At 38.7% G+C, this 19,052-nt stretch overlaps 2 protein-coding genes across 3 annotated transcripts; both read left to right on the forward strand.

Annotated features, from left to right (window-relative positions):
• Nucleotides 1-399: 399 nt before the first annotated feature.
• On the forward strand, nucleotides 400-5,123 carry parp3 (poly (ADP-ribose) polymerase family, member 3). 2 transcript variants are annotated; one of them, XM_068711935.1, is made up of 11 exons: nucleotides 400-559; nucleotides 812-1,025; nucleotides 1,155-1,280; nucleotides 1,435-1,614; nucleotides 1,779-1,917; nucleotides 2,672-2,895; nucleotides 2,991-3,146; nucleotides 3,241-3,327; nucleotides 3,411-3,588; nucleotides 3,697-3,840; nucleotides 4,138-5,123. In XM_068711935.1, exons 2-11 carry the CDS (start codon nucleotides 840-842, stop codon nucleotides 4,305-4,307), a joined length of 1,590 nt encoding a protein of 529 aa, XP_068568036.1. In that variant the 5' UTR covers nucleotides 400-559; nucleotides 812-839; the 3' UTR covers nucleotides 4,308-5,123. The 2 variants fall into 2 exon arrangements, with proteins under 2 accessions (XP_068568036.1, XP_068568035.1); XM_068711934.1 differs by having other exon boundaries at nucleotides 823-1,025.
• Nucleotides 5,124-14,337: 9,214 nt separating this feature from the next.
• gpr61l (G protein-coupled receptor 61-like) lies at nucleotides 14,338-18,357 on the forward strand. The gene is made up of 2 exons (XM_068711936.1): nucleotides 14,338-14,727; nucleotides 15,632-18,357. The coding sequence occupies exon 2, from the start codon at nucleotides 15,685-15,687 to the stop codon at nucleotides 16,975-16,977; it is 1,293 nt and encodes a 430-aa protein (XP_068568037.1). The 5' UTR covers nucleotides 14,338-14,727; nucleotides 15,632-15,684; the 3' UTR covers nucleotides 16,978-18,357.
• The last annotated feature ends 695 nt before the right edge of the window (nucleotides 18,358-19,052 follow it).

A 19,052-nucleotide genomic window follows, 5' to 3' on the forward strand; every position in this document is an offset into this window, starting at 1 on the left:
AGTTATTTTATAACAATTTATTATTATTGATCTTATTCTTTAGAATACCAAAGCATACATCCTCTACTGTGAACTGTGGATTATTTGTCTGAATTTAGTTTGCACGATAAACTTACTGTACAGAAAAAAAGAAGAATTAAATATGTTTTAAATGTTTGAAAGAGTAAAAATAAGAAAGAAACTGCACGAGCGGCAAAAGAGAGAATGAACCAAATACGTATTACCATAATTATTCCTATTATTCTTTTTCTTATTCTTCTTATTCTTTGTTTTTTTTTAATGTTTTTGTGAGATCAATACATGACGGAATACGCTAGGTGGCGGTAGCTGTAGACTTTACCCTCTTCGAGCAGCAGCAGCAGCAGCGGCTAGAAGAGGGAAACAGGCTGCGGCGGAGCTCCGCCTCTTCCTCTGACTCTAACGTGGATGTAAACTTCCCGATAGTCTGAGTCACACAGTTTAGCCCCGCTTGTCATCCCGGTTGACCGCTTCAAGCAGCGAGGACACGGTGTTTGTCTTCTCCGTCCACGTTCCTCCTGATACTAGTAAGAGTTCAAAGGTGAGTCACAGCTTCGAGTCAGGTCGTCTTCAAGATAAACTGGGGAGTCACTACAGCGTCCTTGTTCCAAAACAACACTATTGTTACATTGTTGTGAATTGCTACTATTTGTGGCAATATATTGTGGCAGTTTGCTAAGTGCATGCATGGGGATTTAATTTGATTTGAGCAGCAGACAGTTGCGGTTCACTGCTCAGTGGAGGCATGTCTGAACTTGTCCGGGGCATCGTGCCCAATGGCCAACATGGCAAGTTTCTCTGCAGGCTTTTCTGCCAGGATCATGCCACCAAAGAGACGAGCTGCTGCTGCCGCCAAGGCAGGTGGCAAGAAGGTGAAACAGGAGCCCGAGACGCCGAAGCCCAAGGATGCGTTCACCTCTGCGAAAGAGGCCCTCCTGGCCGCAGGGCCACAGGTCAAAGGCAAGAGGAAGGTGGATGAGTACTGCTCACTGCCCAGCTCCGGAGAGGTGAGAACGTATGCCGTGTGACATTAGCATATGCTCAATTACACGAGTACTAAGCACAGAATGTTATGCGATCATATTTAAGGAGGAAAAAATACAATTTGAAAAACGGTTCTGTGTTGTTCTCCCCAGGTGCATGAGGACTATGACTGCATGCTCAATCAGACCAACATCGGACACAACAATAATAAGTTTTACGTCATTCAAGTTGTTAAAGAAAACAACAGTTATTATACATGGAACAGATGGGGTAGAGTGGTAAGTTAAAATACCTATTTATTCAAATATTAGCGACCACTGCATTTGCACACTGGGATGAAAGCGTCTGTTTTGAGTCCGAGCCGGAAGCTCGCTGGGCTCTTGTGTGTTTCGTTCTGATGAATAAAGCAGATTGCCTCTAATCTAAATTCAGGGGGAAGTGGGACAGTCTAAACTCAACGAGTTTAATGAGCCGGAGAAGGCCGTCAAGGACTTTGAGAAAAAGTTTAAGGACAAGACCAAGAACAACTGGAGCGACCGGTCCAGTTTTGTGTCTTACCCCGGGAAGTACACCCTCATCGAGGTGGATGGAGAGCAGGACGCTGAGGTCAAGGTGACTGCACATGTACATCTCACAGGAGCAATGAGCATTGGACATGAAACCTAGAAGTACCATCTCATAGACTTAGTTACCATGACAGACTTCATCAGAGAACATCGTGTTGAATTCGGTATCTTAACAAAAATCTCGCTGGCTGTACTTTATTGCCGTCATAGGTGGACACTGTCGATGGAAAGAGTGTGAAAGTCTGTAAAAATGTAGAAGCCTGCACCCTGGACGACTCCACCAAGAAGCTCATCGAACTCATTTTCAGCAACGACATGTTCAAGGAGGCGATGGAATGCATGAACCTAGGTGGGTGTGCCTCAGTTTACCAACGTTAAACTCAAACGGGTTTGTGCAGTATGCAAAACGGGTCACTGGGCTGGAGTGGAAAGTGTGATTAGAGCTGCAGAGATGAATCCAGTAGTCGTCTGCTATTAAATCAATCGGCAACTACTTTGATAATCGGTTTGATTATTTTTTTTTAAGAGAAAGAAGTCAAGATCCTCTGATTGCAGCTCCTTAAATGAGGCCTTTTCTGGTTTCTTTACTCAGAACATTAGAGGACGTCAGCTTGGGCTTTGGGAAACACTGATCAACAATGTTTCCCTGTTTCTGACACTTTCTAGACCAAACAACCAATCGATTAATCGAGAAAATCATCTGCTGATTAATTGACAGTGAAAATAATCATTAGTTGCAGCCCTGAATGGAACGCTAATTCCAAAATCTCTTTGCTTTTTGTAGTTGAAGCTTGACTTCAGTGCTCCTTAGCGATCAAAGAGTGCAGAATGAGACATGTGAATGATTGATCATCGCCACACACAGAGGGTGAAGTCTGCATTCACTCAATGCAAACCGCTATCTCAGCATTTTGAACAGAATCGCTGATCCATGTCTTCAGCTTTGCTAACGAGATCATTGTTTAAAATGTTATTTTCTAATGTTTTAAAGTAATTGAAATGACACAATCTGCACCTTGAAATACAGTGTGAGATGCATTTTCTTAGCGAAAAACACAAGAACTAGTGTGATTTGTGTTCTTGTTTTTGTGGATGCTGCACAGATATCAAGAAGATGCCTCTGGGTAAGCTCAGCAAGATTCAGATCGCAAAGGGCTTTGAAGTGTTGGAGGAGATCGAGGCGGCGATGAACAAAAAAAGCGGAAACAAGCGTCTGGAAGAACTCTCCTCAAAGTTCTTCACCACTATCCCACACAACTTCGGCCGGAGCAGACCGCCGACAATCGACGACAAAGAGGTCGTGGAGAAGAAGAAGGAGATGCTCATGGTGAGATGATGATATTCATGTATGTTTTCTTCAGCGGTCTGTCTATGCGGGTTTCTCAGTCGTAGAGTCACTCTGCTTTTCCGTGCTCTGTAAAGGTGCTGGCTGACATCGAGCTTGCCCAGACTCTGAAGTCGGAGACTGAGAAGGCTCAGGAGGAGATGATCGAGACGGTTCCTCACCCTCTAGACCAGGACTACAGTTCTCTCAAATGCAGCCTCGCTCTAATGAAGAAGGATTCAGAAACATTCAAGGTACAGTGTCAAAAGTGATAGAACGGTTCAGTCAACACAAAGCACTCCTTCTATTCATGTTGTTCACCAACACTATATTTGTTCTCATTCAAAGATCATAGAGAAATACCTGAAAGCGACTTCCGGTGGCTATCGTAAACCAAAGATTGTCAACGTTTGGGAAGTCGATCGAGGGTTAGAGGTAGGAGCTGGAGTCAGTTTTGTTTTAGCGCGATGCAAGAGACTGACGTCCCGTGACCGAAACGCATACGTTGCACTTTGCAGGGAGAACGCTTTAGCCAGAATGATGGCCTGGAGAACCGCCGTCTGCTGTGGCACGGCACAAACATAGCGGTGGTGGCGGCCATCCTGAAGAGCGGTCTGAGGATAATGCCACATTCAGGAGGCCGCGTTGGTTGCGGCATCTATTTCGCATCTGAAAACAGCAAGTCGGCAGGTTACGGTGAGGACGTACAAAGAAGAAGAAGAAGATGATAATGACATTGATTGCAATTAAAGCCATACGTTGATGTTTTAAAATGTCCCGTTTTTTCTGCCGTGTGTTTTTAAGTGCGCACCTCTAAGAACACCGGAGTGATGTTTTTGAACGAAGTAGCCCTCGGCAAAGAATTCACCATCACTGAAGACGACTGCTCCTTGAAAAAGGCTCCTGCAGGCTATGACAGTGTGGTGGCGCGAGGATCGGTGGAGCCAGGTGCAATATTTCTTCAATTTTACTCTTTACAAAACAATTCATGAATCTCACATCTCAACTTCACTCACAATATATTGAGTGAGTCTATCAGAGACTGTGGGGGGGAAAAAGCTGTTTCTGCATTTTAATTTGCATAACAGTAACTCAACTTTCAGGTTCAAGATCACGTCATTCCAAAACAAATCTACTTTGTTCATTTTGTTGCTATAGTTTCCCCAATATTGCTAAAAAAACTTATTATATCATGTAGCAGCTTTTTTTTTTGGAAGTAAATTTGCCAAATCCCGTGTTTTTCAGATCCGTCCCAGGACGTCTACATCACCCTGGAGGGCAAGGAGGTTGCTGTGCCTCAGGGTAAGCCCTTAGATCAGCCCCAGTTCGCAGACAGCCACTTCAGCAACAGTGAATATCTCATCTATAAAGAGAGCCAGTGTCGCCTTCGCTACCTGCTGGAGCTCAACATGTAGTGAGGCAACTCCAGGAAAGAAGCGGATCCTCTGAAAGAGCAACGTTCCTCATTCCCTCTATATAAGGTGCTTCTAAAAGGCTTGGCTGTGCTGATTCATATATATATATATATTTAATATGATACTTTTATTTAGAATTACAGTTATTGTGCATCTGCCCCTACCATGATTCATAAATGACATTTCTGTGCCTTATATTTTGCACACTGTAAAACCTGCCTGAGCACGATAGACTGCACTTCCTTTATAACTGCTGACTTAATGTATGTATTTTTTCTTTAAATGTCTAAAATGCCTCTAGACATTTGCACAGTTTTGTTTTCAAATAGCACTCAGTTCTAGTCTAGCTTCCTCTTTACATACTGCATTATTTGATAATCCATATGGTAGCGCTTATATAGATCTGTCGCTCAGAGACAACATATCTTTGATAGGTAGGAAGGCTTTACCGCATGTCATTGCAGTTAAAGACACTTTGACTAATGTTATATAGTAGACTACAAATAACATGATACTCTATGCATAGATATGTTTACAGTTAGAAGTTTAAAGTGCTATTTGTGGCTAATATTCAAGCACTGTTACAAATCTAATGTGTACGGAAAGTGCTTCTGCTATGCAAAGTAATGTAACTTGTACGTTATGTATGAAAAGCCTGGTCAATCTTGCCCAGAGGGTCTTATAGCTGTGTTATGAATGCCACCAGATGGTGGCAGTAATGAGCAACTCGCTTTGGAATGTAATTGCCTTGACAGTTTTGCACTAAAGACATTATTTGAACCAACAATTAATAAATAAACTTAAATTCCACTTCAACTTGTCACGATGTTTTTCCTGTTGCATGTTGAGCTTAAAGACTTCAATCTTTTGTTTACTTGCTATTTTAGGTGCCTAGTTATACGTTATACGGTAGACATTGTAATAATGTTTTTCATTTAGGACATTTTTAATATGGTGCTGGGTGATGATTTAATTTATTTGCAAGTAAATCAATAAAGAAGGTGAAACATTTAAATAAGATAGTCTCGAACATGCAAGTAAACTTTCTACAGGCCAATAAGATCAACATTCATTTTTTTTTGTCACTCAGGAAAAACATTTCCAGGACATCATGGCTGCTACATAAAAACACAATTATAGTGCAGTAACAGACATAAAGTGCACAACACAGACACGAGCAACAACACTGTCCCTTACTTCACATCCTTCACTGATAGAGGCATAACATATTTTTTGTACCAGGCATAATCACCTGTATTAAAGGGAGGATGGGTGCAGTTTGTATTCTGAATACAGGACATCAGAGGGGTCCGCTATCCTTTTCCTATCTTGCAACGATGGTCTTCTCAAAGAGCATTTTGAGGGAAGGGATGCTCCCTAACCGCGATCACTTTCATTGCTGTATGTTTATAAATGTGTAGTATGCATGATTTAAAATACATAGAATGGCAAAAAAAGTCATAGTATAGTGCTGAAAAAAAGCCTTGAAAAAGTCATAGCATAGTGTGTCGAAGAAAGTCTTGAAATGTCAAATACAATGTATCGAAAACAGTCATCAAAAGATTGTACTGTAGTATGGCAAAAACATCATAGTATAGTATGTCGAAAAAGACGTAATACAGTATGTCAAAGCAGTCATAGTATAGTATGTCGAAAACAGTCAATAGTATAGCCTGTCGAAAAAAGTGTAAAACGGTCATAGTATAGCCTGTCGAAAAATGTCAAAAAACAGTCATAGTATAGCATGTCGAAAAAAGTGAAAAACGGTCATAGTATAACGTGTCGAAAAAAGTGAAAAACGGTCATAGTATAGCATGTCGAAAAAAGTCAAAAAACAGTCATAATATAGCATATCGAAAAAAGTGAAAAACGGTCATAGTATAGCATGTCGAAAAAAGTGAAAAACGGTCATAGTATAGCATGTTGAAAGCAGTCATAGTATAGCATGTCGAAAACAGTCATAGTATAGCATGTCGAAAAAAGTGAAAAACAGTCATAGTATAGCATGTCGAAAAAAGTGAAAAACGGTCATAGTATAGCATGTCGAAAAAAGTGAAATACGGTCATAGTATAGCATGTCGAAAAAAGTCAAAAAACAGTCATAGTATAGCATGTCGAAAACAGTCATAGTATAGCATGTCGAAAAAAGTGAAAAATGGTCATAGTATAGCATGTCGAAAAATGTCAAAAAACAGTCATATTATAGCATGTCGAAAACAATCATTGTATAGCCTGTCGAAAAAAGTGAAAAACGGTCATAGTAAAACGTGTCGAAAAAAGTGAAAAACGGTCATAGTATAGTATGTCGAAAAAAGTCAAAAAAGAGTCATAGTATAGCATGTCGAAAACAGTCATACTATAGCCTGTCGAAAAAAGTGAAAAACGGTCATAGTATAGCATGTCGAAAAAAGTGAAAAACGGTCATAGTATAGCATGTCGAAAAAAGTGAAAAACGGTCATAGTATAGCATGTCGAAAGCAGTCATAGTATAGCCTGTCAAAAAAAGTGTAAAACGGTCATAGTATAGCCCGTCGAAAAATGTCAAAAAACAGTCATAGTATAGCATGTCGAAAGCAGTCATAGTATAGCATGTCGAAAAAAGTGAAAAATGATCATAGTATAGCATGTCGAAAAATGTCAAAAAACAGTCATAGTATAGCATGTCGAAAACAATCTTAGTATAGCCTGTCGAAAAAAGTGAAAAACGGTCATAGTATAACGTGTCGAAAAAAGTGAAAAACGGTCATAGTATAGCATGTCGAAAAAAGTCAAAAAACAGTCATAGTATAGCATGTCGAAAAAAGTGAAAAACGGTCATAATATAGCATATCGAAAAAAGTGAAAAACGGTCATAGTATAGCATGTCGAAAACAGTGAAAAACGGTCATAGTATAACGTGTCGAAAAAAGTGAAAAACGGTTATAGTATAGCATGTCGAAAAAAGTCAAAAAACAGTCATAATATAGCATGTCGAAAAAAGTCAAAAAACAGTCATAGTATAGCATGTCGAAAACAGTCATAGTATAGCCCATCAAAAGCAGTCATAGTATAGCATGTCGAAAAAAGTCAAAAAACAGTCATAGTATAGCAAGTTGAAAGCAGTCATAGTATAGCCTGTCAAAAACAGTCATAGTATAGCATGTTGAAAAAAGTGAAAAACGGTCATAGTATAGCATGTCGAAAACAGTCATAGTATAGCCTGTCGAAAAAAGTGAAAAACGGTCATAGTATAACGATTCAAAAAAAGTGAAAAACGGTCATAGTATAGCATGTCGAAAGCATGTTGAAAACAGCCATAGTATAGCATGTCGAAAAAAGTGAAAAACAGTCATAGTATAGCATGTCGAAAACAGTGAAAAACGGTCATAGTATAACGTGTCGAAAAAAGTGAAAAACGGTCATAGTATAGCATGTCGAAAAAAGTCAAAAAACAGTCATAGTATAGCATGTCGAAAAAAGTGAAAAACGGTCATAATATAGCATATCGAAAAAAGTGAAAAACGGTCATAGTATAGCATGTCGAAAAAAGTGAAAAACGGTCATAGTATAGCATGTCGAAAGCAGTCATAGTATAGCATGTCGAAAACAGTCATAGTATAGGATGTCGAAAAAAGTGAAAAACGGTCATAGTATAGCATGTCGAAAAAAGTGAAAAATGGTCATAGTATAGCATGTCGAAAAAAGTGAAAAACAGTCATAGTATAGCATGTCGAAAGCAGTCATAGTATAGCATGTCGAAAAAAGTGAAAAATGATCATAGTATAGCATGTCGAAAAATGTCAAAAAACAGTCATAGTATAGCATGTCGAAAACAATCTTAGTATAGCCTGTCGAAAAAAGTGAAAAACGGTCATAGTATAACGTGTCGAAAAAAGTGAAAAACGGTCATAGTATAGCATGTCGAAAAAAGTGAAAAACGGTCATAATATAGCATATCGAAAAAAGTGAAAAACGGTCATAGTATAGCATGTCGAAAAAAGTGAAAAACGGTCATAGTATAGCATGTCGAAAGCAGTCATAGTATAGCATGTCGAAAACAGTCATAGTATAGGATGTCGAAAAAAGTGAAAAACGGTCATAGTATAGCATGTCGAAAAAAGTAAAAAATGGTCATATTATAGCATGTCGAAAACAATCATAGTATAGCCTGTCGAAAAAAGTGAAAAACGGTCATAGTATAACGTGTCGAAAACAGTCATAGTATAGCCTGTCAAAAAAAGTGAAAAACGGTCATAGTATAGCATGTCGAAAAAAGTGAAAAACGGTCATAGTATAGCATGTCGAAAACAATCTTAGTATAGCCTGTCGAAAAAAGTGAAAAACGGTCATAGTATAACGTGTCGAAAAAAGTGAAAAACGGTCATAGTATAGCATGTCGAAAAAGTCAAAAAACAGTCATAGTATAGCATGTCGAAAACAGTCATAGTATAGCCCATCAAAAGCAGTCCTAGTATAGCATGTCGAAAAAAGTGAAAAACGGTCATAGTATAGCCTGTCGAAAAAAGTGTAAAACAGTCATAGTATAGCATGTCGAAAACAGTCATAGTATAGCCTGTCGAAAAAAGTGAAAAACGGTCATAGTATAACGATTCAAAAAAAGTGAAAAACGGTCATAGTATAGCATGTCGAAAGCATGTTGAAAACAGCCATAGTATAGCATGTCGAAAAAAGTGAAAAACAGTCATAGTATAGCATGTTGAAAACAGTCATAGTATAGGCCGTCAAAAACAGTCATAGTATAGCATGTCGAAAAAAGTGAAAAACGGTCATAGTATAACGTGTCGAAAAAAGTGAAAAACGGTCATAGTATAGCATGTCGAAAAAAGTCAAAAAACAGTCATAGTATAGCATGTCAAAAAAAGTGAAAAACGGTCATAATATAGCATATCGAAAAAAGTGAAAAACGGTCATAGTATAACGTGTCGAAAAAAGTGAAAAACGGTCATAGTATAGCATGTCAAAAACAGCCATAGTATAGCATGTCGAAAACAGTCATAGTATAGCTTGTCGAAAAAAGTAAAAAACGGTCATAGTATAGCATGTTGAAAAAAGTGAAAAACAGTCATAGTATAGCATGTCGAAAAAAGTGAAAAACAGTCATAGTATAGCATGTCAAAAGCAGTCATAGTATAGCATGTCAAAAAAGTGTAAAACGGTCATAGTATAGCCCGTCAAAAAATGTCAAAAAACAGTCATAGTATAGCATGTCGAAAACAGTCATAGTATAGCATGTCGAAAAAAGTGAAAAATGGTCATAGTATAGCATGTCGAAAAAAGTCAAAAAACCGTCATAGTATAGCATGTCGAAAACAATCATAGTATAGCCTGTCAAAAAAAGTGTAAAACGGTCATAGTATAGCATGTTGAAAACAGTCATAGTATAGCATGTCGAAAAAAGTGAAAAACAGTCATAGTATAGCATGTCAAAAACAGTCATAGTATAGCCCGTCAAAAGCAGTCCTAGTATAGCCTGTCGAAAAAAGTGAAAAACGGTCATAGTATAGCCTGTCGAAAAAAGTGAAAAACGGTCATAGTATAGCATGTCGAAAGCAGTCATAGTATAGCCTGTCAAAAAGTGTAAAACGGTCATACTATAGCATGTTGAAAGCAGTCATAGTATAGCATGTCGAAAAAAGTGAAAAACGGTCATAGTATAGCCTGTCGAAAAAAGTGAAAAACGGTCATAGTATAGCATGTTGAAAACAGCCATAGTATAGCCTGTCGAAAGCAGTCACAGTATAGCATGTCGAAAAAAGTGAAAAACGGTCATAGTATAGCCTGTCGAAATAAAGTCATAGTATTAGTATTTTGGGGTTAAATGTCTTTCTGAAGGATTCATTGACATGAGACTAGCAGATCAGGAGCCGGGATTTGAACCTGCAACCCTCTGTTTGAATGGCAGCCCTACTCTCCACTTAGCCACAGAAACAGTTGAAAATCACTTGCATAGTATGTCTATAAAAAGTAATAGTATAGCATGTAGAAAACAGTCATAGTATAGTATGCTGAAAAAAGGAAAAAACGTCATAGTATTGCCTGTCAAAAAAAGTGAAAAACGGTCATTGTATAGCATGTTGAAAAAAGTAAAAAAACAGTCATAGTATAGCATGTCGAAAAAAGTCAAAAAACAGTCATAGTATAGCAAGTTGAAAGCAGTCATAGTATAGCCTGTCGAAAAAAGTGAAAAACGGTCATAGTATAGCATGTCGAAAAAAGTCAAAAAACAGTCATAGTATAGCATGTCGAAAAAAGTCAAAAAACAGTCATAGTATAGCAAGTTGAAAGCAGTCATAGTATAGCCTGTCGAAAAAAGTGAAAAACGGTCATAGTATAGCATGTCGAAAAGTGGAAAAAACAGTCATAGTATAGTAAGTCTAAATAAAGTCATAGTATTAGTATTTTGGGGTTAAATGTCTTGCTGAAGGATACATTGACATGAGACTAGCAGATCAGGAGCCGGGGATTGAACCGACAACCCTCTGATTGAAAAGCAGCCCTGCTCTCCACTTGGCCACAGAAACAGTTGAAAACCACTGGCATAGTATGTCTATAAAAAGTCATAGTATAGTATGCCGAAAAAAGGAAAAAACAGTCATAGTATAGACTGTCGAAAAAAAGTGAAAAATAGTCATAGTATAGCATGTCGAAAAAAGTGAAAAACGGTCATAGTATAGCCTGTCGAAAGCAGTCATAGTATAGCATGTCAAAAAAAGTGAAAAACAGTCATAGTATAGCATGTCGAAAAATGTGAAAAACAGTCATAGTATAGCCTGTCGAAAGCAGTCATAGTATAGCCTGTCGAAGAAAGTGAAAAACGGTCATAGTATAGCATGTCGAAAACAGTCATAGTATAGCCTGTCGAAAGCAGTCATAGTATAGCATGTCGAAAAAAGTAAAAAAAAAATCATAGTATAGCATGTCGAAAAAAGTCAAAAAACAGTCATAGTATAGCAAGTTGAAAGCAGTCATAGTATAGCATGTTGAAAAAAGTGAAAAATAGTCATAGTATAGCCTGTCAAAAAAAGTGAAAAACTATCATAGTATAGCATGTCGAAAAAAGTGAAAAACGATCATAGTATAGCATGTCGAAAAAAGTGAAAAACGGTCATATTATAGCATGTCGAAAAAAGTGAAAAACAGTCATAGTATAGCCTGTCGAAAGCAGTCATAGTATAGCATGTCGAAAAAAGTGAAAAACGGTCATAGTATAGCATGTCGAAAAAAGTGAAAAACAGTCATAGTATAGCAAGTTGAAAGCAGTCATAGTATAGCCTGTCGAAAAAAGTGAAAAACAGTCATAGTATAGCAAGTTGAAAGCAGTCATAGTATAGCCTGTCGAAAAAAGTGAAAAACGGTCATAGTATAGCATGTCGAAAAAAGTGAAAAACAGTCATAGTATAGCCTGTCGAAAGCAGTCATAGTATAGCATGTCGAAAAAAGTGAAAAACGGTCATAGTATAGCATGTCGAAAAAAGTGAAAAACAGTCATAGTATAGCCTGTCGAAAGCAGTCATAGTATAGCATGTCGAAAAAAGTGAAAAACGGTCATAGTATAGCATGTCGAAAAAAGTCATAGTATAGCATGTCGAAAAAAGTGAAAAACGGTCATAGTATAGCATGTCGAAAAAAGTGAAAAACAGTCATAGTATAGCCTGTCGAAAGCAGTCATAGTATAGCATGTCAAAAAAAGTGAAAAACGGTCATAGTATAGCATGTCGAAAAAAGTGAAAAATGGTCATAGTATAGCATGTCGAAAAAAGTCAAAAAAGTCATAGTATAGCATGTCGAAAAAAGTGAAAAATGGTCATAGTATAGCATGTCGAAAAAAGTCAAAAAAAAGTCATAGTATAGCATGTCGAAAAAAGTGAAAAACGGTCATAGTATAGCATGTTGAAAAAAAAAAAAAGCAGTCATAGTATAGCATGTTAAAAAGTGGAAAAAACAGTCATAGTATAGTAAGTCTAAATAAAGTCATAGTATTAGTATTTTGGGGTTAAATGTCTTGCTGAAGGATACATTGACATGAGACTAGCAGATCAGGAGCCTGGAATTGAACCTGCAACCCTCTGTTTGAAAGGCAGCCCTACTCTCCACTTAGCCACAGAAAACAGTTGAAAACTACTGGCATAGTACGTCTATAAAAAGTCATAGTATAGCATGTAGAAAACAGTCATAGTATAGTATGCCGAAAAAAGAAAAGGAAAAAAAAACAGTCATAGTATAGCATGTCAAAAAAAGTGAAAAACGGTCATAGTATAGCATGTCGAAAAGTGAAAAAAACAGTCATAGTGTAGTATGTCTAAAAAAAGTCATACTAACAGTATTTTGGGGTTTAATGTCTTGCTGAAGGACACATTGACAATAGACTAGGAGATCAGGAGCCGGGGAATGAACCAACGACCCTCTGATTGAAAGGTAGCCCTGCTCTCCACTTATCCACAGACACAAGTTGAGAACAACTGGCATAGTTTGTCTATAAAAAGTCATAGTATAGCATGTAGAAAACAGTCATAGTATAGTATGTCGAAAAAAGTATAGTTAGACAGTCTGAGAATGTAAAAAATAAAATATACTCAAAATACAAGCAGAAAACAAATTATTTCAAATCATTTAATGGGGTGATTGTGATTAAACTTGATACACAAATATCAAAACAATATGTTCAACCGAAATTATTAAATAACTTCACTTACTCACTTCTAAGGTAAAAGGAAAATAAAAATAAATAATACTTTAATTAAGAATTTTTAATACCCTTATGACAGTAACTCAGAACACATTAAAGGAATACAAGATATAACTTAGTCCTTAAACGTCCATCGGTGTTGAAAACACTCCATCTTGAGTTTACTCATTACTATCTAAGAAAATCATCATTGATGCTTTATTACATACATTGGATTATGATTACCTTAATTAAAATCAATCAGATAAATGAATGAAACACATAAAAGTGAATCAGGCAATACAAACAAACCAAACTATAATTCAAATTAATTGAACTTAATAACTAATACATGTAAACAACTTTACACAGCATATGATTACTATTTATTACAAAATGATTACCACTGATTCGCTCGCTTCGTCATTTCTAAAGGATGAGAGCTTTGGCTGCTTGTGCTAAGAAGGGGCGACATGCATGGAACAATCCTCCGGCCAAAGCCACGTTTGGGCACCTTCTGTGCCCTCGGTTCACCCTCGTGGATCGCTCATGTTGTGGCATCGACCCACTCTGGTTCCCCTTTCACCCTGAGGGCTGTTCTCGTGGTTGTGCAGCAGTTGGTATGTATCTAAGAAATAAAAAGACACAAAAAAACAAACACAAAATCTCTTGGTTGTATGTATTAATAGGCTATTTTTTATAGTATTCTATGTCTAAGAAAAATATGAAAAAGTCATATAAAATGTGTGTCATCATTTTTTTTATTGAAAAGTCATAATAGTCATAGTATAGTAGGCTTTTGTTATACAAAATCATAGTATAGTGCTTTATAAAAGGACATAAAAAAGCCTTTGTATATTGTTTCATAAAAAGTCAGAATATGTCATAAAATGTCATATAATTTGTTGTAAAATATTATAGTATAGTGTTTAAAAAAGGAGTAATTAAAGATGCATAGTATAGGGTCATAAATAGTCATAGCAGAGAATGTCATGAAAATGTCACAGTATAGGATGTCATAAAGATTTGTAGTATAGTATGTCATAAAAAGTCATTATATAGTATGCCATGAAAAATGTTAAAACAGTCATAGTATATTAGTTCACTGTCTTAAAAAGTGTAGTACTAGCGTGCATGTTGTCGTCGTGCATTCTATTATTGTGAATACCACAGTGACCCTTGCTTACTGTCAGTGGAGCAGGTCGATCCTCTCTGATATAAATAAATCTACTTACGCAAAGAGACAGAGACTGGCTGCATCAGGGTAAACGTGAGTCTCACCCTCAACCTGGTGGACATTAGGACCCAGGGAAGATCGGCCTCTGGGAAAGGGGGACAGTAGAGTGTGTGTCTATTTGAAAGCCACAAAAAAAAAAAGAAAAAAAAAAGAAAAGAAAAACACAATCACACACAATACAATGTGTGACAGTCACTGCCATACACAGCACAGGACAGGAATGAGAGTGTTACTAGAGAGAGAGGAAGCATCATTTATCATGAAAGTGTCTTCATGGAATCAATATTTCTTGAACTGGATGTATACCTCTGGACCTCTGTAGCCTCTCTACAGAATAACTAAACCGCAGACACCGAGTTCTCTGGACCTGACGATATGGATTCACAGTTGGAGGACTGACTATTTCTCTTTTTGGAGCGAAATAAAAGAATTTTAAGCTGGTTCAGGCCTACTCTGTCCAAACATATGTGGGATCTCAATTGGAGCTTTGTAAATTCAAACACCTGGTTAATCATGGGGTAAGTCAATTTATGCATTATCAGTGTTTATCCTAGACAATTTTACTTTCAATCAATTTTGTACCACACACAATGAGTTATGCCGGTATTGATATCAGCACACTGTTGCACACTCTGGATAGAAGAAATGTCAGATATTATATATACAAAAAAATGAAAAACTATTCTAGATAGACTTTTTGGAGAAAGCAAACTTTATTGATTTAACCGTATCAGTTGGAACAGACTGTGGCAGAGTGAAATGGTTTACATATTTGTCTTGAAACTACATAAACAATGTACTCAGAGCTTTTAAAGATGGCCTTTAGCCACCTAAATCTGTAATTGCCTATAAATTGGCAGTGTTTGGCATACAGACTTGTCTTATATTAATGGATTTGCAACATAACTTTTTTTCCCATACATCCAACAAAAACTCATGCACATTGGTTCTAGTTTACTCATATTCCTTAGGTTGTACATCACATCGGTTTGCAACTCCTCCTTCATTGAGTGAGTGTCTAAAGGGAGAATTCACTGTCAAACTAATGCATTTGACAGCAGTTGAACCTAAAACAACTGGTGGTGAACAGCTTATTGTTCTCAAAACTCTTATCTTCAACATCAGGCCCTCAAGGTGGCAAATACTGATTTCACGTAAACAAGGCTAGTCATTACCGTATTTCCTGTAAACGATTTTTCTAATTTACCCACAAGTGTATCTGTTTACACATAAAACATGCAAGCAACACATTTCCAATTCGAAATCAGCAGTCAGGTGAAATTTAATTGCAATTTCTTTTTCAATTCATATTTTAATTTATCAGACACGTATGTAAATATTAAAAGGACATTGCTTTTGTAATGGATAGTTAAACGCAATACAAATGTTTCTCAATGACTGCTTTCTGTCTCTTTAACACAGGGCATCCACGTATAAAGACGTCTGAAATACAAATGGAGGATTTTGAATGAATAATGGCAGATAAGACTGGTCCCATGATAGCCTCCGTGCAGGTTCACTCACCAACTAATCTCACCACGTCCCTATGGGAGCCCGATCCTACAGTTCCCGCTGGTGTGAGCGTCGTCACGAGCTCCCAGTCTCAGATCAAAGACCTTTTTGGGTTGTTCTGCATGGTGACCCTTAACCTCATCGCTTTGTTGGCCAACACTGGTGTGATGGTGGCCATTGCCCGTGCTCCTCACCTGAAGAGGTTTGCTTTCGTGTGCCACCTTTGTGCAGTGGACCTGCTGTGTGCCATCCTCCTCATGCCATTGGGCATCATTTCCAGCTCGGCGTTTTTTGGCACTGTGGTGTTTACTGTTCTGGAGTGTCAGGTTTACATTTTTCTCAACGTTTTCCTCATCTGTCTCTCCATTCTAACGATCACAGCCATCAGTGTGGAGCGCTACTTCTATATCGTGCACCCCATGCGCTACGAAGTCAAGATGACCATCAACCTCGCCATTGGTGTCATGCTTTTAATCTGGGTCAAGTCGGTCCTCTTAGCTTTGATCACGCTGTTTGGATGGCCAGCTTATGGACATCAGAGCTCTATTGCTGCAGCTCACTGCTCTCTTCATGCGAGCCACAGTCGTCTAAGGAGTGCGTTCGCTGTGTTCTTCAGCGTGGTTTGTTTCCTGGTTCCTGCAGTGGTTATCTTCGCTGTTTACTGTTCCGTGTACAAGGTAGCTCGTTCTGCGGCCCTGCAGCAAGTCCCTGCTGTGCCGACGTGGGCAAATGCGAGCCTTGCTAAGAACCGCTCGGACTCTATCAACAGTCAGACCACCATGATCACCACCACCCGTACTCTGCCCCAAAGACTATCTCCAGAAAGGGCCTTCAGCGGAGGAAAGGCTGCCCTTACTTTGGTGTTCATTGTGGGCCAGTTCTTTGTTTGTTGGTTGCCCTACTTCATCTTCCACCTGCAAATGTCCCTGACCGGCTCCATGCACAGCCCCGGAGATTTAGAGGAGGCAGTCACCTGGCTGGCCTACTCCTCCTTCGCGGTCAACCCGTTCTTCTACGGCCTTTTGAACAGGCAGATCAGAGAAGAGCTGGTGAAGTTTCGCCGCTGCTGCTTGACCCGGCCGGCGGAGTTTGGGACATCCAGCCACGAGGGCTCCCTTCAGGAGAACTTCCTCCAGTTCATCCAGAGGAACACCGGCACAGCCGAAACCACATCCAGCGCCGCCAACTCCCGTCCCAGAAACACTATGGATCCGGGCATAAAGATCCCCGGACAAATACCCGAGGAGCACGCTTAGACATGGACCGACATGAGTTATGGACCACAGTGCTAAAACGTAGACCATGTCGGTTGTTTTTGTCCAACAATACTGACCTGCCCATGTGTACACTGAAACGATTATTTGTGACGGAGGACAAACTCTTTGTCGAGTGCAAAAATCCACACTTGATTTGGATCACTCAGTCAGCTGAAACTTATATTCTTTTGTTTTGTTATTGTTGCATGAAACAAATTTTGTCTACCACCATTCACATTACAACTGCTTTAAGGGATCTCTCAGTTGCCAATGAGGACAACTGGAACAATTACAGCAACCAATAATTTGTTCAATCCACACAGGGACATATCAGTATTGTTGATGGACTTGAGTAAATGTGACCCTATACTTTAAATACTGTACATCTTGAATATTATTGCGTGTCAAGGTACTATGGTTGCACTGTAACAAGAACTATTGAAATAGTGATAAATGTCCCCCTGTGCATATTTTCCATTCATATTACAATTGACCTGATTTTAATGTTTATAGAAAATGTTAGTTTATAATGTTTAATTGGATGTAATTAGGAGCAATTTGCATTCCATACAAACATGAGTTGGCTCCACTGTATTTTGTATTTTGTAATAACTGTGTGCATTCAAACGACGACTGAGTCTGTTGAATCGGTGGAGGTAGATGTAGCCACGCAGTGGAATAACTAACACGGTGGCCTGCGCTGTGTGACAAAGCTCTCATGAAAGCTGACGGACAATAACCCCGAGTTCCTGTGTGCTAAAAAGACAGTGAATGTCATCCGCCCGCTGTCGTCATGGAAATGGAGTGAGCCTGTGACTCACATAGCAACAAGCACCTTTAGACTGGATGTATGCTTTACCTTTAAAATGGGATTGATTGATCCACTAATTCTGTCTTGTGCCTGCTTGTCACACGCAGACCGAGTGTCTGTACGTTGAGAAAAAGGCCGATTAACATGTGAATAGAGGGTGAGGTGTGAGGCAGTGTTATAATAACGGCATGGACACGGTGAATTTACAATGGAAATCACTCTCTGGGCGTTGATAATGCTCAGAGAGTGGTAACAAAGTGCTGTTTTATGGCCTTTTCTGTTTGTATTAGTCTTTCACAAACAGCGGTCGTGGCAAATAAAGCATAGTGTGGTCAAAGCAAATAACTGCAAACACCATTTTTGCTGTATGGCTGTAACTAACTGGAGTACACACCACCCGTACAGAACTGCGGTTGTGTACTTAATACTCTCACTCTTTCATCGGGATATGTGTACATAAGCCGACACACAACACAGAAACAAGCTGTGAGGAGTTTTGTATCAATACATATGTTTGTATGTTTGTTTCTCTCTTTGTCTCCTTTCATTTAATTTTCATTAAACAACGAGATCAGCAAGGACTTTTCAATCACGATCCATCACATTGCTATTCACAACATACAGAGATCTAATTCCAGACGTGAAGGACCCGAGTGTGGTTTTTATACAACAGCAGAGATCACCCACTGAGCCAGGTGTGTCTCTAGAGGGCTGTTAGACAAGAAGTGTAATCTTAGGCTGAATAACTGCAAAAGAAAGAGCATTCACTCCATAGTCGAGTCACTCGCCTTATCTGGGAGGAATGCTGAAAGACAACATATCAGACGCCTGCAAGGCAGCCTGAACCTCTTTATGATCTGTAAAAACACATCATCCTACATCCAAAGGAGGATCTATAGACAGAGGATCTACAGACAGGATCTACAGACAGAGGATCTACAGACAGGATCTACAGACAGAGGATCTACAGACAAGATCTACAGACACATGATCTACAGACACATGGTCTACAGACAGGATCTACAGACAGCAGATCTACAGACAGAGAATCTACAGACAGGATCTACAGATAGAGGATCTACAGACAGAGGATCTACAGACAGAGGATCTACAGATAGAGGATCTACAGATAGAGGATCTACAGACAGGATCTACAGATAGAGGATCTACAGATAGAGGATCTACAGACAGGATCTACAGACAGATAATCTACAGACAGAGGATCTACAGATAGAGGATCTACAGACAGGATTTACAGACAGAG

The sequence above is a fragment of the Cebidichthys violaceus genome, unplaced genomic scaffold (assembly GCF_023349555.1).
Source record: "Cebidichthys violaceus isolate CVI_PGR_0920_01 unplaced genomic scaffold, fCebVio1.0.p SCAF_17, whole genome shotgun sequence".
NCBI lineage: Eukaryota > Metazoa > Chordata > Actinopteri > Perciformes > Stichaeidae > Cebidichthys > Cebidichthys violaceus.